This window comes from Takifugu flavidus, chromosome 11 (assembly GCF_003711565.1).
Source record: "Takifugu flavidus isolate HTHZ2018 chromosome 11, ASM371156v2, whole genome shotgun sequence".
Lineage (NCBI taxonomy): Eukaryota > Metazoa > Chordata > Actinopteri > Tetraodontiformes > Tetraodontidae > Takifugu > Takifugu flavidus.
In genome coordinates, this window is record NC_079530.1 from 3,217,452 (window position 1) to 3,241,052 (window position 23,601).

The 23,601-nt window shown below is 42.9% G+C and overlaps 2 protein-coding genes across 4 annotated transcripts in view; one reads left to right on the forward strand and one right to left on the reverse strand.

Annotated features, from left to right (window-relative positions):
* Positions 1–23,601, reverse strand: part of cdh23 (cadherin-related 23) — a 172,395-nt gene that overhangs the window by 24,347 nt on the left and 124,447 nt on the right. Inside the window, exons 18-37 of the mRNA XM_057047827.1 lie at positions 22,199–22,271; positions 21,346–21,462; positions 20,187–20,299; positions 19,897–20,004; positions 17,820–18,009; positions 17,394–17,539; positions 17,092–17,311; positions 16,809–16,961; positions 16,521–16,634; positions 15,945–16,093; positions 5,246–5,306; positions 4,875–5,023; positions 4,660–4,795; positions 3,584–3,972; positions 2,992–3,093; positions 2,850–2,852; positions 2,594–2,743; positions 2,092–2,220; positions 749–877; positions 330–557 (exon numbers count right to left, since the gene is read on the reverse strand). Of these exons, the coding sequence (XP_056903807.1) occupies positions 330–557; positions 749–877; positions 2,092–2,220; positions 2,594–2,743; positions 2,850–2,852; positions 2,992–3,093; positions 3,584–3,972; positions 4,660–4,795; positions 4,875–5,023; positions 5,246–5,306; positions 15,945–16,093; positions 16,521–16,634; positions 16,809–16,961; positions 17,092–17,311; positions 17,394–17,539; positions 17,820–18,009; positions 19,897–20,004; positions 20,187–20,299; positions 21,346–21,462; positions 22,199–22,271 (2,859 nt within the window). The remainder of the gene's footprint in view (positions 1–329; positions 558–748; positions 878–2,091; positions 2,221–2,593; positions 2,744–2,849; positions 2,853–2,991; positions 3,094–3,583; positions 3,973–4,659; positions 4,796–4,874; positions 5,024–5,245; positions 5,307–15,944; positions 16,094–16,520; positions 16,635–16,808; positions 16,962–17,091; positions 17,312–17,393; positions 17,540–17,819; positions 18,010–19,896; positions 20,005–20,186; positions 20,300–21,345; positions 21,463–22,198; positions 22,272–23,601) is intronic.
* LOC130533968 (uncharacterized protein C10orf105-like) lies at positions 12,946–20,921 on the forward strand. 3 transcript variants are annotated; one of them, XM_057047822.1, is made up of 3 exons: positions 12,946–13,225; positions 14,434–14,701; positions 20,806–20,921. In XM_057047822.1, exons 2-3 carry the CDS (start codon positions 14,446–14,448, stop codon positions 20,883–20,885), a joined length of 336 nt encoding a protein of 111 aa, XP_056903802.1. In that variant the 5' UTR covers positions 12,946–13,225; positions 14,434–14,445; the 3' UTR covers positions 20,886–20,921. The 3 variants fall into 3 exon arrangements, with proteins under 3 accessions (XP_056903802.1, XP_056903801.1, XP_056903800.1); XM_057047821.1 differs by lacking the exon at positions 20,806–20,921 and having other exon boundaries at positions 12,953–13,219; positions 14,434–15,907; XM_057047820.1 differs by lacking the exon at positions 20,806–20,921 and having other exon boundaries at positions 12,967–13,225; positions 14,434–15,907.

Sequence of the window (23,601 nt, forward strand, 5' to 3'; positions counted from 1 at the left end):
CAACGGACCAAAGGAGGACGCTGCAACAAGCTGAAAAGCCAACTTGACCGCAGTTTGACCTTAATGATCCATTCTGGACACCAAAGGGATGTTAAATATATAGCAGAACAAGTGCTATCTCTCTTTTTTTAATAAATATTTTATTAACTTTGCTTGTCTTACATATCAAGGTTGGAAGGTGACTGGTGACTGGTGGAGACTAATGCGCCCTGCACAGGTCACCAGTCCAACGATAGACTTAACGCCAATATTTTTGTTCTGTAGGGGAAAACCAGAGCACATAGAAAAATAAAATCGCTGAACTTCTTTCCGTTTGTGTCGTGACTTACGGACAGTGGCGGGGTACCATCATCTTCCACAGTCACGTTGAGTATGTATTCTTGCTGGCGTTCTCGGTCAGGAGGAGCCGGCCGTGTCACCATCTCGCCGGTCATGCGGTCCATGCGAAAGGTCAGGTCCTGGTTCCCAGCAGTGATGTAATAAAACAGCATGGCATTGGGGCCGATGTCTCGGTCAGTAGCCATCACCCGGAGGACTGATGTACCACCGCCAACATTCTGAATTTCAAAGATATTAAGAGCAAAAATATAATAAACTAAGGTGACTGTTTTCAAGACAAATGCTAACAAACGTAAACCAGGATTTACGAGGTGAGTACATGGAAATTACATGAATAAAGAAACGCTCAGTAAAAAAACATACATGGATCTGCAGTCATGCATATTTTAGATACTGAGTGTGCTCCTACCTCACTTATGCTAACATTGTAGCCCTTCTGGCTTTCAATAACAGGCGCATTATCATTGACATCCAGGATGTTGATGGTGAGGGAGTGGTCAGTGTGTCTCGGAGGTGAGCCATTGTCAGTAGCCCGCACCTGTGACAGAATGCACATAAACTACTGTGCACATACATGCAGTACACAAATATATGTTAATCTGTAGAAATATTCATCAGGTCCAAATATGCATTTAGAACCATTCATTATGGGGTGCCTTTTGCCTGATTTCTGCCCCTCCATATTAAACTGTACTAAAGAAAGGTCCTGAAACAAAGGTCCTGTGTCCCATATTCAGGTGAAAATTGACTTTGTCCCATATTATTGTGAGAATCAAAAATAGTCCATAAAATGTGAATGGAATTAATGTATGAGGTTTAGGGCTAATTTATTATCAGGCCTCTCCTGCTCTGTGACCAATAAGCTGATGATAGAGGTAGTGTTCACAGGTGTTCACAGGCCTCATTCCCGATGTCTACCCTAGTCTGAAAATATGGAACTGCACTAAAACAAAAATCCCTTTTTGGGAAAAAAATTTTAATGGGAAATTTTTACCATAATGAAACTGGGCAGATTTGATTGACGCTGTCCTGCCTGCCCTGTATGGGACGAGCATCTCTCACACTGTGTCTCTGTTGCTACGAGAATGCGACTTTTTTGACCAATAGAAAACACTGTCATTGTTGCTAAGATAGGCCTGCGACGCTACTTTCAGAGACGCGGCTCATACATGATGCTAACTGTGATTGCAAAAAATAAAAAGTTATCACATAAGTGTTCAAAAATAAACAGGAATATTTTAGATAGTTATTATCATTATAGTAAATGTAAACATGTTACCGGTAATTTTCCCCAACATATTGGGTTTAATACATTATGTGATTCTGTAAACACATTGCAAGCTCCTATGGTATTATTTTACTACTAGTTCCTCTGACTGCATTTTAGCTAAATATTTAGTTTCACTTGAAAGATTCGGATTTCACATTTAGATTTATATTTAGCGTTAAAATTCGGGTTTAGATTTAGCATTTAGATTTAACATTCGAGATTAGATTTATTTATTTTAGATTTATATTTTACATTTATTGTTTAACTATTTAATATAAAAAGGCATTTAAAAAAAAAAAAAAAAGCACCCTAAAAAAATCACACCACTCTTTTGAACCTGGTTTAAAAATGGCACTCCACAATTAACACTTAATGATAATATCTGATGTTTTACATTAACATTAAATAATATGTTTGCTGTAATAAAGGTGTGTGCTAAAGAGCCCGAGGGTGTGTGATGGGACATTTTTTAACTATCTGACCTTCAGCAGGTAGCGGTCAACTGACTCTCTGTCCAATTCTGCGTTTACGTAAACCTCTCCGTAGGTGTGGTTCACAGTCTTGATCTTAAAGACGTCCTCCATGTTGCCCGCTACCAGGGTAAAATTGATCTGAGAGAGTGATAAAGATGAATAAAAGTTGATAAATAAAAACAGGTTAGGTTTGTAACAATGTAGTTAATAGTAATTAATCGTGTGATGACTTTAAATAGATACTTTATTTGTGGTGCTAATCCATACTCAGATATCTTTATCTAACATGAATAATGAATCCTGAATAAATTTAAATGTCTGTGTGATTAAATAACAAAAGAAAAACAAAAAAGACAAAAAAGATTGCAAGAGGAAATTCTGTACAGCATGCACAACTAAATGAAAGAAACAGTATGAATAGAAAAAAATAGTATGGTTTAAATGCAAAATAAAGGCTCTTTATCTAGTTTGTGTTTGACATTTCTTCCTTTTCATTTTGTATTTTTCACACCAGGCCATTCAATCCAGCATCTATGTCCCTGGCCAGGACCACGGCCACTTTTTCTCCCATTGGCGTTTTTTCTGTGATGTCCACTGAAGCATCAGATGTGATGTCAAACACAGGGCTGTTGTCATTCTCATCTAGAATGGTGATTGAAACCTGTTGAGAAATGTCATCATAGGTAATCTGCCAGAAGGCACACATCCTAGATAAGACTTATAGGGGTCCAAACTTTATTACTTTTCATGTCCAATAAACCTCTTACCTTCTGCAATTCCAATGAGGAAGGCAGTGAACAAAAGAGGAATGCCTTTAAGTTTTCTACAACAGAGCAGGAGCCGCACATTCTGTAATAAAGTCACTGTATGCAAGCGGAAAGATAAACACAATCCATTAATGGAGCGTACCACAGTGGAGTCTTTTTTAGGTCCTCCATCATCAGCAACAACAGTCAAAGTGTACAAGTCCCCCTTCTCTCTGTCCAACAAGCCCGTCACCGTGATCCGTCCCTGAAAGACCACACACCCATTACGCAGAATGTTACGCACAACATAATGAAAGTGTTATAAAGTGAGGGAGGACAGCAAAAGACAATAAAATGACTTACAAATATTTGTAGCAAAACTCCAGCAATAATCAGAACAGATGAAACCTTACTGTGTCACTGTGTTTAAAAAATGGGACTAAGGTTGCCAAATAAAAAAATAATCAAGGGCAGAGCTGACCAACATAAATGAATTCACCACCATCAGCAGGGTGATTTCCCCACACTGAATCAACAATTCATTTTTAGTGTAAAATAACAAAATTAGCCAGATATATAAATAAATATCTATTATATATACATACACAGATACTCATTGTAATATGCAACTAAGAATATCTCATATTGACTTTTCCTTTTAACTCTGGGATGAATCTATTCATCAAGGCATGGTTGGCAACCCTCTGTGACAGAAGGGAAGGAGAGAGTAGAATCCCCCCCCCACCGCTGCTCACCGTAACACTGTCTATCTTGAACAGTGCAAGAGCTGCTGGCGATGTGTCAGGGTCAAAGCGGTAAGTCAGCTGGTTCAGGTTGTCAGCTGACTGTGCCTGCACCTGGACCACCTCCATCCCCGTGGCAATGTTCTCACGGAGTGAAGCCTCATACCCGGCAGAGAAGAAGGCCACAGCCTCATCCAGCTCATTAAGCAATGTGACATAAACAGTGCAGAAGCCTTGGTGGAAAGGCGGAGCCTGGTCCGTGGCTGACACGTTCATCAGGTACGTAGTCTTGGTCTCATAGTCCAGGTAGTCCACAGTGGTTACCAGACCGGTACTCACATCCACCTCAAATTTACGGTCTGACCCAGACACAACAGCGTAGGCAACAGCACCACCATCACCTGAGTGGGTTGAGAGGGTGGAAACCAGACTGATTAGCTACTATCATGAGTTACAAGATTAAAACTACTGACTCTGATTTAGTTGGGAGGGGAAAAGTTCCAGATCAAAAGCTACACTATACCCCCCCTCCAGCACAATGATGAATACTGTAGAGCTCAAATATAACTCAGGAACATCATGACAAACATCACATCACACTGCATTTCTGATTAAACCTCCTTGAGATGCAGCAGCAGTGTGGATGAAACAGATACCTGACCCAACAGAACCCGAAGGATCCACATGCCCCACAGGTCAGTGCCACAACATATCCCCATGTCCACAGCATTGATAAATGGACAACACTGGTTCCCACTACATCCCATTGTACAAATGAATAGAGCCACCATCTTCATTGGTGTACTGAAAACGACCGTTAATGTTATACTGAATGGTGCTTTTTTTCTTTTGATTTTTATCTTAAAGTCGTGCAACTGCTTTGGTAAACATGTTTGACAGCTCCTCCTACATCAAAGAGAAAAGTAAATCAGGAAGTAAATTGTGGAAGTCCATCAAGCAGAACTAGAGCTGTAAATGTGGTTTAAAGAGGCTGCTCTGTGCTGTGTACTGTCAGAAATAGGGAAAAATGTGTTGCTTTTAATCCAAATAGGATGAAGCCACAACGCTTATCTCCCAGCAGGACTCACCGGTGTCAGGGTCTGTGGCGCGCACCACAATCACAGAGGTGCCGATTCCAGCTGTCTCCCTCAGGCCTAGGCGGTTGTACTGCTGCTGAGTGAACACCGGCACCTCGTCATTAGCATCGTTCACGTATATGATCACCTACGTGGGACGAGAAAAAGGTGCCATATTTAGGGCTTGATCTTGAAATCACAGGTTGTACAACTGTCCTCGTTCTCACCCTGACAGAGCTCCTCATGTTGCCCTCATCGCTGTTGTAGGCTTCCACTTCCAGCACGTGTGAGTTGCTGGTTTCTCTGTCGAGAGGTCTGGGGCCTCTCGACACCAACCCGGTCTGTCTGTCTATGCTGAACAGATTGTTACTGTTCCCTGCACACACACACACACACACACACACACACACACACACACACACACACACACACACACACACACACAAAGTAATGCATTGGAGTCATCACACTGCCCACTTGGAGTGTTTCAACACATGAGCATAAAATACTTGAAATGTTTTTGTTCCCTTTTAAACAACTTAGCCAAATGTATTTAAGGATTTAATCTTTTGTGAAAGAACAGGAAAACAGCATTTACCAGTGAGGATTCTGTACAGGACACGGCCATTTTCTCCTTGGTCTGCATCTGTGGCTTGAACCTGCAAAGAACAAAAGCAAAAATCTTTTTGTTAATGTCCAGTATCTTCAAGTCACCCTCAAAACCTTCTTCATCTTACTGCTGACATGTTGACCTTGTAACAAGCGCTAATTGAAAGAAAACAGAATATATGTGGATAGTTTTAACTCAGATTGAATATTAAAATTACTTAGAATTAAATTACCTTCAATTATTATTATTATCCTTTGTTTTCATGGTTGTGGACAAACAAAACAGATGACTGCAAATCTTTTTGGACTCAGGTAAGACTATTCCTATCTGAAGCTAATAGCACCGTACCATTACAACGAACCAGTCTGCTCTCAGAATACTGGTTTACTGGTGGTTCACACAAATTGCTAAAAGTAGAATGAATGGCTTAGCATTTAACTATCAGGCCCCCACTCACACTAGTTTTAAGATTAGACTTAAAATCTTTCTCTTTGAGAAAGCGTAGTAAGTAATTTTGTAGTTACAAATATTAGTCTAGTGGCAATAATGATCTTATTTAGAGACTGAGGTGAGTGGAGGGAGTGAGAATGTGGAGATGGTGGTGGAAATGAATGGCGAGAGTGGTGAAGCAGGGGGGAAGGTGGATTTAACTGTAGTGTGTGATTTGAGTGGTGTGATGATTGATGTGGTGTGTGATTCGAATGAACTGGGGAAAAATGGTGAGGTAATGGGCGAAACAGTTGAACTGGGTGAGGCAGGTGAGACTGGGGACATGATCCAAACAGGTGAGCTGGGTAGAGTGAATCAGGTAATAGCTGAACTTGGGGTGCCAGGGATATCGGCTGGCGAGCTGGGTGAGGGAGGAGTGAGCACAGGGGAGCGAGATGAGGGGGCAGTGAGCACAGGGGAACGAGGTGAGGGAGCAGTGAGCACAGTGGAGCGAGGTGAGGGGGCAGTGGGCACAGGTGAGGGAGCAGTGAGCGCAGGTGAGGGCACTAATGGGGTGTCTGAGTGGTGGCTTGTTCCCGCGAAGCGGCGTAACAAGAGAAAAAGCGCTATGAAGGACAAGGGGGACAGTAAAACCGGAAGGTTGGTGGATGCAGCCGCAGGCACAGGCACCAGCGACTGCGAGTCCATGTCGGACTGCAGCGAACTGCAAGAAATTGACTTGTACCCTCCAAACTTGTTTAAAAAGTTCCTTACGCAGACCAAGGGCATGAAAGGCCTTGATCTGGGAACATATTTTCCCGACAGGCTCCGTTTCATCTGGTCAGCGAGCTTTTTAATTAGGAATAAGGCAATGTCAGACCTCACCGACCCTGAAATCTATAGGCTGAAGAAGCACATGGGCAAGGCGAGGAAACAAGTTAAATTGTTTGAATTGAAAAAACATTTACCATGTTTCCTAGCATTTATTTTTTTACTGTCTTTTTTCCCCTCGCCATGAATACATTCAAAATTGGAACGTTGAATGTCAACGGAGCCAGGGATGCAAAAAAACGGGCACTTGTTCGACACAGCAAGAAGAAAACACGTTGATGTCATGTTCCTCCAGGAGATCCATAGCAACAGAGGCATCAAAGCGGACTGGGAGAAGGAGTGGGAAGGGCAGGCGCTGTTGAGCCACAACACTACCCTCAGTGGTGGAGGGGGCCTCCTTTTTTCAAGGGGCTTCACTCCATCATCCCTGGAGGTGGAGCATGTGGTGAGGGGTCGGTGTGTTTGCTGGTGAAGGCGCGCCTCAAGAACCACTCCTTGGTTTTTAATAATATTTATGCTCCCACCAATGCTACAGAGAGGAAGAGCTTTTTAGAAAATGTCAGCACTGCTTTAAATGGTTGCGGGGATGAAGAGTTTTTATTCCTGGGTGGGGATTTTAACTGCACAGAGTCTTTTTTAGACCGCGACCATGCAGAGCGTCATCCAGCCTCGCAACATTGTCTGAGACAGCTGGCCTATTCTCATGGCCTGGTGGATGTGTGGAGGAGGATGCACGCAGACAGCAGGCAATACACTTGGTCCCGCCTAGGTGATGATAGGATCTCCTCGGCCAGACTTGTCCATTTTAATTGTTTTAGGCATTCCTTCACTGTTTTTAGGCAATGTAACATCATGCCATCATGCCACCGATCACTCGTTGGTTTTAGGTGAAGTCACTATAAAGAACATTATGCCCAGGAGTGCATACTGGCATTTTAAGTCCAGCCTAGCCCAGGACAATAGTTTTAGAGAGGTTTTATGTCATTTCTGGTCAGAGTTTCGAAAGAAAAAATCCGATTTTACATGCTTAGGATAGTGGTGGTAATGTGGTAAATTAGAGATACAGCTCCTGTGCCAGCAGTATACAGCAGTATAGGTTGATAAAAGACCTAGAGATGGAGATAGTGGAGCTAGAGGCGATTGGCAGCTCCACAGGAGATCAAGGGTGTATTGAAATCTATTGAGAACCTAATAAACCACTCTAATAAACCATTCACTGTTTTTGAGCACAGGGCAGGAACTTGTGCAGCCGGGCCAGATAAGGAAGCGGGCAGTGGAGTTCTTTTCCTCCTTATACAAGAGTGAGTACTGCAGGGATGACGACCTGTTCAACGAGTTCTGCGGGGACCTTCCTCGGGTCTCTGAGGAGACAAACTCGCGGCTGGACAGGCCGTTGCAACTCGACGAGCTCCACGCCGCCCTCCTCAGCGTGAAAGGAAGGAAAGCTCCAGGTGTTGATGGGCTCACGGTGGAGTTCTTCAAAGCCTTCTGGGATATTGTGGCCCACAACATGCTGGAGGTATTCAACGAGAGCCTAGCCTCGGTTTCCCCTCCGTTGTCCTGGAGGAGAGCGGTGGTCACCCTCCTGCCAAAAAAGGGCAACCTGCAAGAGATTAAGAACTGGCACCCTGTGTCTCTGCTGTGTATGGATGATAGGATTCTGTCCAAGACTTTGGCTTCCAGGCTCAGAGAAGCTATGGAGCAGGTCATCCAACAGGACCAGACTTACTGTGTGCCCGGCAGGTCCATAGTAGATAATGTCCACTTAATTCGGGATATTTTGGAAGTCTCTAGATCATTGGACGTCGATACTGGTCTCATTTCGTTAGACGAGGAAAAGGCTTTTGACCGGGTTGAACACGAGTTCCTCTGGAAGGTGATGGAGAGGTTCGGGTTCAGCCCTGGCTTCATAGCCATGATCCGTATCCTGTACTGTGACATTGCGAGTATGCTGAAGTTCAATGACAGTCTGTGTGCCCCCTTCAGGGTGCGTAGAGGTGTCCGGCAGGGATGCACCCTCTCTGGAATGCTCTACGCTCTCTCCCTCGACCCCTCCTCTCTAGGGTCTGTACAAACATGGACAGCCTGGTTTTGCCATCCTTTTACAAAAAAACAGTTTTATCTGCCTACGCAGACAATATTATAATAGTGGTGCATAGGCAGAGTGACGTGGACACCCTATTTAATTTAACGGTTTTATCCAACCGCCTGTAGGCGACCAGGGTCAACTGGCACAAGAGTGAAGCCCTGGCCGTTGGCAGGTGGACAAATGATCTGTCGGTCCTTCCCCAGGATCTTGCCTGGCGGAGGGACGGCCTAAAATACCTAGGTGTTTTTATTGGAGACGAAGAAACTGAAAATTGGCAGAAATTGGCTAGACACATTGGAAAAGGTAAAAGAAAAAATTCAAAAATGGAAATGGCTCCTCCCCTCAATAACATGGCCTCTGTGCTTTGGCACCGGCTCAGTTGCATGGAGCCACCCTCAGGGTTTTTAGCACAACATCAGACAAGGGTTCTGGCTTTTTTCTGGGACGGCATGCATTGGGTCCAGCAGGGAGTACATGGCCTCATCCACCTGGCCAGCAGGACCGCCGCTTTTAGAATACAGTTTGTACAGAGGTTTTTAACAGGGCCAGCAAACATAATATGGAGAGATGTGGCCAGATGTGTCTTCAGACGGGTGAGTAACTTGGGGCTGGATGATGCTCTGTTTTTGACCTCCATTTTATCAAAGATTTGTTAAGGCATGGGCCATTTTTAAAGTTGAAAAAAGAACCAGCTCTGACTCTCTGTATTGGCTGCTAAGGGAACCCATGGTGCACGGAGCCAGGCTGGACGTCTCGGCCGAAGCCACGCTGAGACTGACGGCTGCACTGTGGCGGACCCAGACCTTACTCTTCGAGCACGTAGTGGCCGTGGCAGGGCCAGACCTAACGGGCGTGGAGGCAGTGGGTTCCCTGTTGGGCATCCGTTCTACCCAGGCAGCCGAGGGGGTGCTTTGGCTATGGAGGATCAGACTCAGCACGAATGAGAGGCGTCTCCTTGAGGACTACGGCCAGGGGACTGAACCCGACAGCAACGACCCCTTCCCGGAGATCAGGCTGGCCATATAGGGAATCTAGACGGTCCTTTCCTCAGACCAGCAAAGACCTTCTCCCTAGTAGCGGTCGATAAGAAGACCTTATACAACAACTGCGTGAGAGTACTAAACAAGAGAGGACTGTCGAACAGAAGCACCAGCGTGTGGGCTGATCGGCTGGGAAGGGATGGAGCCCGCCCCTGCTGGAGGGTCCTTTACAACCCGCCCCTGAAGAAGAGGACCGGGGACCTCCAGTGGAGGATCTTACATGGGGCCGTTGCCCTGAACGCTCTTCTTTCTAAAATGGACCAGTGCCTATTTTGTTCTGGGCGAAAGACTGCATTCCATGCGTACAGTGAATGTGAGAGACTCACTGTGCTTTTTAATGTCATGAAAAGTGTTTTTAATGGTTTTAATGAAACCTTTTCTATTAGAACTTTTATTTTCGGTGCAGGGAACAACAAAGCTGCTCGCAACAAGTGGCAACTCCTAAATTGTATCTGTCGTGAGGCCAAAATGGCAATTTACATCTCTAGGGTGAGGTTGGAGTTTGTTTTTTATAAAATGATAAATGACCTCGGCCAATTCCGCGATATATGGTGTCACAGAAATGTACTATGCACTGTTACGGAGGATCATTTGCACTTTGCACACCCCCTTGTGGAATAAATTGTATTGTTGTTTTTTTAATATTTATTTATCTATCTATTTATTATTGTGGTTGTTATTACTATTATTGTTATTATTGCTGTTGTTGCTCTGTGGTATTTCTAAACAGGGCATATTGTGCCCCTGTGTAAATTTGTGATTTTTTTTTAATCAGGCCTTTAACTGATTTTCTGATTATTTTTAATTTCTTTTATGTCCTCATGCTTTTTTATGTCTTATCCTTATTTTACTTGATACTTTTACTGTTTTTACTGTCAGTTCTTAGTTTCTCAGTTTTTAGTCTTTACACCTTTTATCCCATTTACTGTTTTAGTCTGTTTTAGTCTTAGTACTGTTTTACTCCCTCAGTTCTTATTCTCAGTTTTTAGCTTTTATACCTTTTATCCCATTTACTGTTTTAGTCCTTCAGTTTTTAGCTCCAGTGTTTCCTCATGGTGTTTCCTCATGGGGGCCTGCCAGGCTGGGAGATGTTTCCGGTCTACCGCTGGGGGTGCTGTCCCATTGTCGACTCTGGCCTGGGTGGTTAGGGGGCTCTGTGCTTTGGTGTGGAGCCTCCGGTCTGTCCGGGTCGGGGTGGTCTTTGTGGCGGTACCACCTGTGGTCACAGACCGTGACCTCCCTCGGCATGGTGGGCCTCCAAAGGTGGCGTGTCCTTCGCCTCAGGTCTCGGTGCCCAGCCATGTCTCAGCTTGCCTCAGCTTGTTTATGTGTGTGGGTGTGTGTGTAAGCGTGTTGTATGCATGTGTGTGTGTGTCCTTTTCTTGATTCTCTTGTTCTCTTTGCTGTTTGTATCCTTTGTGAGGCACTTTGTGCTACCTAGTGTATGAAAAGTGCCATATAAATAAAGATTGAATTGAATTGAATTGAATTAAAGTATTTTTGTAAAAATCAAAAAATCTCCTCTCCTCTCCTCTCGCTTTGCTGTATCTGCATCATCTACAGTATATTATAGTTGACCTGCTAACCAGCCCGACTGACCAGGTGACCCGCTGAGCTTTGTCTAATTAATTAATTTGCATGTACAATGTACATATATACTCTCCTCTTAACCTTTTTACCCAGCCAGCTTTCAGCAGGAGGGTCCTCCTGTATTAGCCTGGTCCCACTCACGGTTTCTTCCTGTTAAAAGGGTGTTTCCCCCACTGTTGCTTGTTGGGCGGTCAGGTCCTGGTTTTTTGTCAAGTGCCTAAAGCCAATCCTGACTATAACAGACACTACATGAGTAAAGATGAATTTAACTAAATTAACCATCAATCAATCAATGCATAATTTCTGGGGATCGTGAAACAGTTAAGGAAATGTAAATGAAATAAATACAAAGGCAGACTGAGTGAATAGTATAATTGAAGAAAATGATTTAAGAGAGGTTATGATGAAATCATTTAAAAATTCAAGTCCCAGCCCTGCTGTCTTAGTTAAAACAGTTTTTTCCTCCACAGACAAGTGCATCCCTCTCTTGTGGTCAACCATCTGGAATGAAGCAAACTCTGTGACCGTTGCAGTGAAAACACCTTTGACAGGCTATACATCCACAAACAGGCTTTGTCTCAGACAGTTTAATTAAATAAGCAACATCTCTTTCTATTCAATCTGTTTGAACTTTTTCAATCTTCAGTGCTGAACATCAAACACATCTTTCACCTTGGATTATTCCACAACAGTGCATGCCACTTCCAATTAATATTATTTCAGCTTAGTGCTTTTGTATGTGAAGTTTGTGGGTCTAATGTTTTCAGAGGGAAAATCATTTTAGTTATTTTTTCAGCTTCACACTCTTCCAGCCAATGAACAACTTTCACATGACGTAAATGTATGAAAGCAGACAATTTTACTCACAATGGCTTCTTTTATTATTAATAATGTTTCTCTTATTATTTGTGGCTCCTTTATACTCACTTTTATTCACTTGTATTTATTATTATTACTACTGCCCTGCTTTTTTTTTAAAGATTATGTTCCTCACATACAAGAGCTACTGTGGTTATTCTGGTGGGTCATGACGGAAATGTTGAAAATCGCTTGTCTACTGTCTTGTTGCTACAACAACCCCAAAAGAGCAAAATGGAAAGTCTGCAGAGGCAAAATCCCTCTCTGTTAGAGCCAGATCGACAAAACCAGTGCCGGAGGGTCGGGGGTATCATGTCTATGCAGCAAACACAGACAAATAGTACAGCATAATGGGCTGATGAATGGCCATTTCATAAAACTGACCTGTGTTGAATTACAGAGCACTGGGGCCGGAGAGAAACTCCGCGTCACATACAAACACACACACGTCCTCATGTCACACTCCTCTGAGGCTGTGTCACAACGTGTGTGGGTGTGTGTGAAGTGCTTATTTTGAGACAGAGACAAACCACCAAGGACATGTAGCAGTGCTCCGGTATGCACAAATAGGGATGAACTCTCCTTCCCTGCCTGCTTGTGTCCTCCTTTTCTCTCTGTCACCCCCTCCTGTGAAGAGGGGCCCAACTTCAGTCTCATTAGCTTTATAAAGAGATGTAGGGAGAAAAGGAGAAAGAGGAGGATAAGGAATGGGGAGTGGGGGGAAAAGAGGCTGGGGGGTCAGATTGGTGAGTGATGAATAGGGCGCTGGTCAGCGGACTGCACCATTAAAGCTATAAAAAGGGGTGAATAAAACACCACATCAACAGTGCAGAGCCAGATCTTCTAGGCAAGATCATCCTCAGATTACTCTCCAAATCTATCCTAGTGCACCAAAACTCATTATTGTCTCTATTTCCTGGTATTTAAATAATGGTAGGGATATATATTGTTAGTAAGGATCCCCACACTCTGCTTCCTTTCCTCTGGGTTCCCCTCTTCCACTGTAGCATTCTCCCCTCCGTCTCTGGGAAAGCAGCAGTTTAAAGGGGGGGAAACAAGTGTGTGTGGAGCCAAGAAGCAGGCCTAAACTGAGGACTGGAATATAGCGAGGTGCTCTTTTAAAGTGTGGGTGTAAGTATACATTTTTAAAGGGTTTTATTTGTAATTCCCAAAAGAACTGAAATGTTATACTCAAAGAATTGTAATCAAAGTAAAAAAAACACTAAAGACTATCAACTTTAAAGGTATACATTTCCTTTCTCCATTTAAGGTCTCTTTTCCATATATATTTGATATGTTCTCTGGAGTTTCAGTTTTAAAGTAATTTCTAAAGGGTTTTTGAGCTTCCTGATATGTGCTTGGGTATCCCCACATTGTCTACAAAGTCTGTGGGGACTGTTTAGGAGGATACTAATTTTTCCAGAAAGTAGATTTGAGACTTAACAGAGGTTTCACATCTAAAATCTGTGAGCTGTTACTGCATTCCCAATTAATTTTTCCCCTCCCTGTGCTGATAAAACAGAGAAAATATACCGAAAAGCTTCGGGGGAAAAACTAACAAGCGTGCCACTGAAGAAGTGCATAATTGGCCAAAACTTTACAAATGTGAATAGGTTAGACGAATTTTGCTAATAATGAAGCTGCAAAGAGTTGGACTGTTTCAAAATTTGCTGAGCAGTCAGATCACAAGGGGCAGGCACACAGGTAATAACAGAGAAGAGTACCGTACAACTGTGTTGCCAACCTCAGTAGCAATTAAGAATAGGCACCATAGATAGAATCAGTGAGGACAAGGCACGCAGGTTGCTTGTGAGTGTGTGTGTGTGTGTGCGGGGGGGGTGCGCGCATGAGATGACTAATGAACTGCATGTCTAACAAGCTGTCCACTGGCCTTTTCGCAGCTTTTCTGGCATTTGGTCTAAAAAACAATTTCACGTCCCAATGTGTTTCCCTTAAACCGATAAGCTATGCTTTGTCTCTGCTGAATTAAGGATGATGACATTTACAAATGTTACCAGGCTGAAGATGGGGGCATGCATGGGGGGGAGATATTTGGAGACCGAGGTAAAAGAGGTGGATGCTTTTGCATTTTACAAGCTGGTATTTTAATAAACCCAATTTGTTTTACATTGAAGAAAGCCTGTCATGCATTAGCTGTTGTAATGTCTAGTGATTTAATAGCTATATAATTGTTACACAAATACCAAACAGTTATGCATGAAGCTTGTGCAAATGTGTGCAAATTTGTGTGTTTTCTTGGCTATGTGATCCCATCAAAGTGGACATAAACCTACTCAGCCACTTGTCTTGGATAACCTCATGCTGTTTTCTCAATGCAGGGCTAAGGAAACATGAACATCACAGACTCTGACTCCAACTTCACCTTTAACAAAGACAATGTCCATTTGTCCGACATGACAACCACCATCTCTGCCATCTCCGCCACCGTCTCACAGTCTCCATCCTACTCTTCAGACCACTACGACCCAGCATTCACCATTATAGTAGTCCTGGGTTTATCGCTGATGCTGGCAGTGCTGGCAGCATTTCTCTCAGTGTGCCGACCCTCAGAACAGGACGGGGACTCTGAAGCCAGCTGCAGCCCAGGTGAGAGCTTGACAGGCAGCAGGAGTCGATCTAGTGAGCCACAGCTCAAAGTGTGGAAGAGACTTGGTTCATATCGGCGCTCCCAGAATCTCTCATTCAGAAGGCCGCCCCAACGCAGACCACATGAGCAGGAGAGCACGCACTCCTCGCGGTCGCTATACCGACAGACACCGCAGCCAGAAGCCAGTGTGCAGCCTAATCTCACTGCTCCATGTCTGTTTGATTATGTCACCGAAATCTGACTGGGAATCAAAAATAGCTGACTGACAAGAAAACTCACGTACTGGGTGTATACCATTCTGAACAAAATCTATTCTGAAAATCTGGAATTTTTGGATGAATGTGTGCAGTTTGAGCACCATCTGCAGCAGCTAATATACATGATCTTTTCAGCATGGTTTATCTCCACAATCTTTAGTCAGTCTGAAAACTCTCAGTGTGACCTTGACACATCCCACACAAGACCAAAATACACCTGACTGAATTCTATTCAGAGAAGCAGATACAGTGAGTAATCTGTCTAGACTGACACACTAGGAAGAATTCAATGATTTTCTTTTCCCTCTCAAAGCCAAATTTAGACCTACTAATAAAAATAAACTCCATTTACCGTAATTGCGACTTTCATGTGTAACAGTGTCGTTTTACGGATAAACTCCATTAATCTGATAATCTTTGTGCATCCCAAACACAGCATTATTTCTTGTTGGGGAGAAAGTCATCAGTTTTCTTCCTGTGCTGTTGCCATCAGAGGAATGAGATGGAAGCTTCAGTTTACTTGCTGCAAGGGCAACCACACGTCTGCAGTGTGGGCTACAAGTGTGGGCCCTGGTGAGGTTTATTCTTATACTAGCACACGAACATGTAAGATTACAATAAGCGTAAGTGTAAGTGTCATATGATAAAGCATAAGCGTCACATGATAAAACAAAGCATGATATATACAAAAGGATCATATAAGAAAATGGGGGATGGAGTGTCACAGGATGTTCAGGTTGTCCCCTGCTATCCCGAGGTGATAGAACATCAGCTAAAGTAGGTCAGGGTTCTGGTCAGGAGTGATAATAAGTAGTTACAGCATTGTTATATGAGCAGTTTGAACCTAACATTTCTGATGACCAATTAACAAAAAGAGACGTTTGCGTTGTCTTTGTGTTGTGCCAATGTTACAAAAATAAATAAATTGACCCTTTAATTTCTCCTATATATTTTAGAGGTGTGTGTTTATGTGTGTGTGTTCCACCTGTAGGATGCTGGTTCCTTGAGGCACACTCTCTAGTATGCCGGTCTCATAGCTGTTCTGTAAGAAGATGGGTCTGTTGTCATTAACATCCTGCACTTCAACGAACACAGTGGCCGTGCCGGTTCTGCGGCTGCCTGCTGGACCATTATCTATTGACAGAAACAAACACATTGGTTAGCTCTGGTTAAGGGCTTGGCACTCTTGACACACCATGTGTAATTCTGTTTTCATGCACTTTTTTCCTGTCTCTCCTCCCCTGTCTTAAGTCTCAGCCCTTCCCTGCACATAAGCTAGTTTGACTCAGTGCTTTCCAAAACAGGAAAACCTCAAGAGTTTTTGTTCTTTCTTTTCAAAACAGGAACAAAGGCTGTTGGGCAACACTCTGAAATCACTGCATACAGGCAGTCATTGACCCCCCCCCATCCAACATCATTGTCACCGAGAAGTACAAAGGAGCAGCTTTGAAGATCAGAAAAAAAACAAAAAACATGAGCCATTATAACAAATATAAACACAGTCTAGGTATTGAAGACGAATCAAAGATTCTACCAAAGGAGGTATGAATTCAGGACAAACCTATAGCTTCTACAATGAGAGTGTATGCAGCTTGGGTCTCCCTGTCAAGCCTAACCACCGTCCGAACAATCCCATCCCTGAAGCCAACGCTGAATTTACCATCCTGATTCCCACCTACAATAACAGAACACAAACACCTTTAAGTTACACATTTAAGCTAAGCATACATTACACACCATACACTAATTCACATAAAGATGGCTAGATGGACAAGTATAGGACACATGAAGAACTATACAACACTGTAGGTTTACACTTACAAAACCAATCCCAACAGGGACCTCTGACCTGTGATGAAGTAGCTAAGCTCAGCATTGAGGCCAGCGTCGTTGTCAGAGCAGGCAAGACGAGATACAATGTGATCTCTAGGGACGCTCTCCTTTAGGGAGACATTGTACAAACGAGGGTTGAAGGTAGGCGTCTCATCGTTAACATCCAGAACTGATGGGCACATGCACACACAATTTGCAAGATGTTAGGGGATCAAACCACAATGATAGAACTTAACCAGAATGAACCTTGGCAATTTCCTGTAACGTCTGACGAAACCCTGAAATGTTTGAAGGCTCACCTTTAACAGTGAGGGTTGAAGTGGACGTACGAGGGAACTTCCCTGCATCATACGCAATAATTCTTAAGTGGTACAGTCCGATCTGCTCGCGGTCAAGGACTGAGGTGGAAGTAAGGACACCAGTGGAGGTATTCAGATAGAAGTCGAGGCGAGGCATTCCCATCTGCAGTGCCATTGTAATCAAACCATTTTTATCATGATCTGGGTCCTCCACTTGGACCTACGGCATAAACAAAAAATGAGGAAAAGTGGCTTGATTGTATAGGAGCTAAATAAATTATAAATTATGACTGAAGTTCTACCTTAAAAACAGCTGATCCATTCAGAAGACCCTCTGGTACTTCAGCCACAAATGGTAAGTTGAGGAATTTTGGATCATTGTCATTAAGATCCAATAAGTTGACAAAGACTGTGGTGCTGGCAGTGGCGCGCAGTTGAGGCATACCACCTAGAGAGGGCGCCAGAGAGACATATAAAGACCCAATCACAGACGGCAGAGATCGTGCGCCGTCAGAATTTTTTAATATAAAATTTGAGAAATTAAGTTTGAAGATTTTCTGCCTGTAAGACACGAAAACTCCTTATATAATAATTTACAGCTACTTAGAGCTCACACACACACACCACACACACACACACCACACACACACACACACACACACACACACACACACACACACACACACACACACACAGATGCAAACGCAGACAAACGCAGACAAACTCACGGTCTACAGCTGAGATGATAATGGTCCGCATGAGCGCAGCATCACTAGGATCCGAACTCTCCCTGTCCAGGGTCACTCCACTGGTACGGATCTTCCCTGTACTGCTGTTAATAGTGTAGAAGGGGTTTTCCGGTCTGATGCTATACACTACGGTGCCATTTTCCCCATTATCAGGATCAACTGCCAAAACCTGTACGGAAAAATGTCACGAAAGAATAAAGAAATGAGGAGGCCATAAAAACCTAAGACTTAATTAATGAGTGAAGTAGGGAAAAGAGAGGGAAATGTAAAAGTAATGGTCATAATAATAACATCCCCATCCATCACATGAAGAAATTCAAACACAACCCCTTCCTCCTGCACGAAAACATCGGTCAACAAGAAGAAAAATGGTAACGTCTGTTTTCTGACACAGTGGCGATGGGTGATGAATGCGTGAAGCCGGGGGCGGGCTGAAATTCTGGCTGGTTTTTAAAGGGCTGATCAATTATTTATCATGCTGACTGAAAATGTTAGGGACTGGTTAATTGGTCATTAGAAGAACAAAGGTTTTGCAGATGTTTAATTATTAAGAAGACACAGTAGGAAGGCATTTTATAGAGCCATTAATTAGCAAAAATGCACAGACAAGAGCAGCCAATACAATATGAGTGCAGATATCTAACAGGGAACAGATGAAAATATCTCCTCTGGCCAGAGGACATTAAAAAGTGAGCAGAGACATAACCTTGTCTGGCAAAACTTAACTCTGATCTCGAATCAGAGTGGCAGAAACAAGACGATTGACTTGGAATTCAACATCTGTTGGGGGATAATGTGGCGTAGGTGTAGGGTCTCGGTGTAGAATGCAAACGGCCGTTGTAGTAAGGGTGGGGTGATCCTTAAACAAATTCATCGGCTTGCTGGACAATTTGAGGAGGACTCAGCAGGTGGACCCTTGTCACCATGGAAACACTGGTTGGAACAGGGCTACTTGGGGCCAGTTACTGTACTGTAAGCTCAGCTGGCCGGAGTTATTTAAAAAAAGGACATCGTCGACTCGGCACAGTATGCGACTACTGTATGACCATGAGCAAAAGGAAAAGCAATAAAACAACAGGTATTAGCATAAATGACACTTTGGTTTTCATTTATACGCCCTACCTAGGATCCTGTCTGCTTCCTTTTGAACAGCTGAGTAATTTACTGCGTGTATGACTGTAGGCTGGAGTTTAATTAGCAATCAGACTCCCTAAATTACACTCAGTGACAATGGTTTCATGAATGGACAATAGAGCTAAATGAAAAACAGACGCAAAAACAGAAGCAGGACAATTACACTAGCATGGTGTTTATATTGATTGTTTTTCTATCAGTAATGAAAGTTGAGACATCAGCAACGTCACAAGCTGGAATCTATTCTGCCGTCGTCTCGTTGTCACAGATCGTGTGTTGTTGGTAAGGTGTTTCTTGTTCCCTGGGTTTGTCTCTCCTCACCTATGACTGTTCTCTTGGCTGCCAATGTTTCTTCTTCATGCATGCCTCATTATCTCTCCCCAGCTCTCACCGCAGCCTTTGTCAGATTGTCAGTCACTAAAGCTGGTGTCATGTGTGAAAAGTTCATATTTAGATGTGTCTATAACAAGCGTGCTGTTCTGCCCATGTTTTCCTCACGCTCCTCTCATGTTTTCCATGTGCTTACCTGTTTTAAGTGCATCTGTTCTTGAGCTAAGTTGTGAGTTTTGCTGTTCTGTGTAGTTGTGTGTAATCCCAGAAGTTCCTCAATTTTGGTTTAGAGTTTGGCTTTGGATAAGATCAATGTAAAATAAACCATTTTGAAATCCTATCAGTCTCAGGGGTCTAATGCTTCTGCATGTAAAGGTTATGCTGTGGGAAATCTAAAATGCCTTTAATAGCTTTCAATAAATCATAATATCATGTTAATCACTTATTTAATAATCAAATACATATATGAAGAACTTTTTAAGCATTCATATTATAGATTTAGGAAAATGTTTTTTATTTTATTTACAGTGATTTATACCACTACCACTGCTTAAGGTAGGTGTGTGGTCTTGTGTTTTGATGAAGTACTCACAGAGATCACATCTGTGTTTATAGGGCTCATCTCCACGACGTTAGCATGGTACGGCTCATCTCTCCACACAGGCGCATTGTCATTAATGTCCAGGATGGTGATATTCACCTGACCAAAGTCAGCATGAAAGAAAGAACTTGTCAAAAAGGAGCTACTAGTGATGCAGTCACACATTTTTAGTCCTGCATTAGTGCTAATTAAACCAATATTAATCACATTTCCCTGACAGACAGGGAAAAGGAAATTTGGCATTAGGAGTATAGTAAAGAGTGCAGCTGGAAAATTGTTACCGTGGCAATTCCAGTCTTCTGCTGGGGACCAACCCCCCCATCCACAGCTCTGACAATCAGGATATACTCAGATTTCAGCTCCCGGTCCAGCAGAGCTGTGGTGGTGATCTCACCTGCAACAGAGTTATAATAAATAGATAAATAAATAAAACTCTCTCTGTCTGTCTGTCCGTCCGTCATTATCGATCTGATGTTCTCTCTATATATGGCATCTACTGCACATCTGTCCATCCCAGGAAGAGATGCCATTTTCTCTCTCTCACCTGTGGTTCTCCTTAGGTTTTCTTTAGTTCGCTAAAATGTTTTTTCCTGACCATGTTGGAAGTCTCAGGACAGAGGGGATCACATCTGCAGAGTTTGGGTTACTTGTCAGGGCCCTGTGTGTTTCATGTTTTTGGGTTTTGCCGTCTGGCTCTGCTCGCTTCCCAGGAGTGGGGCTCAATTCACTTGTTGGTGGCTGTCATACCTGCAGTGGGTTATTAGTCAATGGGCCTCATAAACCGCTGCTTCCTGTTGACCAGTGTCTGATTCTTTCATCTGCTTTGTGGTAAAACTCATTGGGCTTTTTCGTAACTTGGACTGGATAGTAATTCTTTTGGTTTTTGGCTTACCTCTCTAGGTCGCCACACTTCCACGTTCGGGGGGAGACACAACCCGCACTTCACACTCCATGCTTTTACGCCACCTCATGTACTATGATCATTCCTTTGTTGAATAAAAGCTTTGTTGATACTTTGTTAGCTTCCTGTTTGCTTTCGGGCCCAATCTAAAGCTTGTTCTTAACATTACTGTCGCCACGAGTCAATCAGCAATCGGTTAGTATTTGCTTCTTCCGGCTTCTTTTTGAACATTATGTTCCATAAATGTATTAGAAACTCTTTGCCTCTTCTTATTTATTATCTATCTCTCACATTTGTTTAAATTTTAATTGCACTTGTGTGTTATACATAACAAATATATCATAGCATAACCACAAAATCACATTTACACGAACAAACATTTACACTAAAAAAGCTTTTTTTAAAATAAAGAGATGATTAAAACCAGGAGCCAGCAATTGAAAATAGGGCTTGTGACAGTTCTAACTCTATGGACTCACAATATGAGCCTATCTGAAAAATCCATTCTATGAACACTTTCAAAACACACATACACACACCTGAGCGTGAGTTGAGACGGAACTGAGAGGAGCCCTCCAGGGAGTAGATGAGTGACGCCTGGCCAAACTCCCGCGAGGCATCCAAATCAGTAGCATTCACAAGTAGCACAGTGGCCCCTGCAGAGAAGAGGAGGGGAATGGGGGGCAGAAAGAAAGTTCACAGAGAGGAGGAAAGTGGGGGGAAAATGTTAGAGTAGGGGGAAAATAGAAATATGTCACATTCAGGAAAAGGAAAAGGCAGACTTAGAGAACCAAGTATCAGTCAAATGGCATTCATTTTTTCCCTTACCACCCCCATCCACGACATCACTGATGGCATGGCAGTGAGTGGGTTTATGGATTAGAGGATTATCAGCATGTTTGGCACAGCACATAGTTGGCACAGGCATGATCAATATCCTGGCAGACAGAGAGGATGAAATGCTAGCCAGAGCTGCCGGGTTAGCTGTGAGCTGTGCAGCCTCTGCCTTAGGCCCCTAACTGAGGGCCAAGCACTTTAGCCATAGCTCCCTAAATCTCAGCTGGGGCCAAGCTGTTGTTTTGTGTGCTCCTTCATCCTGAATTCAAGACAGTGGCCAGCATCTCCTCCAGCTCAGAGAAAGGGGGAGGCGGTCAAACATCTCATTTCCCTTTGGCGACTGGAAACTAATCTATTGTCTCGGATAAGAAGTCCTCTGAATGCATTCATGAGAATGAATATAGCATTGCAGTTCCACAACATTCTGCATTCTGAACGAGCAATTTAAAACATTATGCAAAATATAACTGAGTAAGGCAGCAGAGGCCAGAGGAAACCATAAAAGAGAACTCTTTCAAAAAAAAAATCAAAAAAAATCCACAGTGCGACACTCACCAGCATTAATGTTCTCTAGGATCTTCACAATATAGGATGACTTGCTGAACTCGGGTGGGTTGTCGTTTTCATCCTGGAAGATAACACAAAAAGGCTTGACAAAATATGAAGGGTTTGTAGGCACCGTTCCAATTTTCTACTGAGAATAGTGAAAACAGAAACAAAACAGTGAGGAGCAGTTGTCTAATTATCTGATCAATTAAAGTGTAATGACTGGAAAGTGTAATCTGAACACAAAAATGTTCATTTCATATCTTCTATGAATGCTTACTGCTAATTTGGGTTGCAGGGGTGCAGGACACACACCATTCACTGACACCTGGCAGCATTTTACAGTCTCTACTCAACCTTTCTGCATTTTTCACAGGGATCGATGGCTGAACGTAATGTGGACTCTCACATGGACTCTCCCAGATGGTTTATTTGCTCAGAACTGCCCACTCGGTGAATAAGACCCTAACACATCCAGTTGTCTGGATATTTGCAGAGAGGCTCCCCACTGTGTGAGCTGCTGAGAAATGTTAACACTCCAACAACACTCACTGGAAAATTATCTATCTGGACTCTGTGTTACAGCCGCTCCACATATTGTGTGTCTGTGTGATGCTGCCAGCTGCTGATAAACCCCTGCGGTGTGAGTCACAATACCACGAGGAAAGACAGGGAGATAAAAAGGGGATACATCATTGTGCACGTTTTTGCGTCTGAGAATAGAGTTCTACATTCTTTTAGACAGTAATTCTCCCTCATGTAAGGTTTTTCTAGCTGTACTGGCCCTACATAGGGGCCAGTACAGCTAGAAATCTCCATCAAATACAAAGGTATTCCAGATAGAGTCAATTATTTTCTGTCAATTCCTTGTCATGACAAGGTATTCCATTCATAAAGGATGACTATCAGGGAAAATTAGCTTCAGGGCTACTGGGGTCATGAAAATATGAGCTTTCCTGCTTGTTTTACTTCTTTAATTGCTGTATTTATAATATCTCATTTAGCATGTACCAATACATCAGCCAAATATCGGTATCGATCAACGTGGGCCTTGTTGACTGCCTGGCAATTGACAAATCGTTTTGGTTATTTGCAGTCATCCATTAATCATTTTAACAGAAAACAATCTCATCAACCGCCTGAAAAACAGACATTAGGCAGAATTCAACAACTACTTAACCAGGTCTCAGCGCTTAATCAACCTCCTGCTTTTATTTGTCTTTTTTTACAGTAATGGGCTATGAAAGTACCCTGGAGACTTTGAAGAACTTTTTCAAAAAGAAATACTGTGTGGAAAAAAGTTAATAAAAATTGTTTCATGAGTTTGTATGACTGAATTAGTTCTGAATTTGGCTGTGTAATGGCGGGCTCAATAACTTTAAAACAATGAATTCATTTGGTTTTTTAACAAT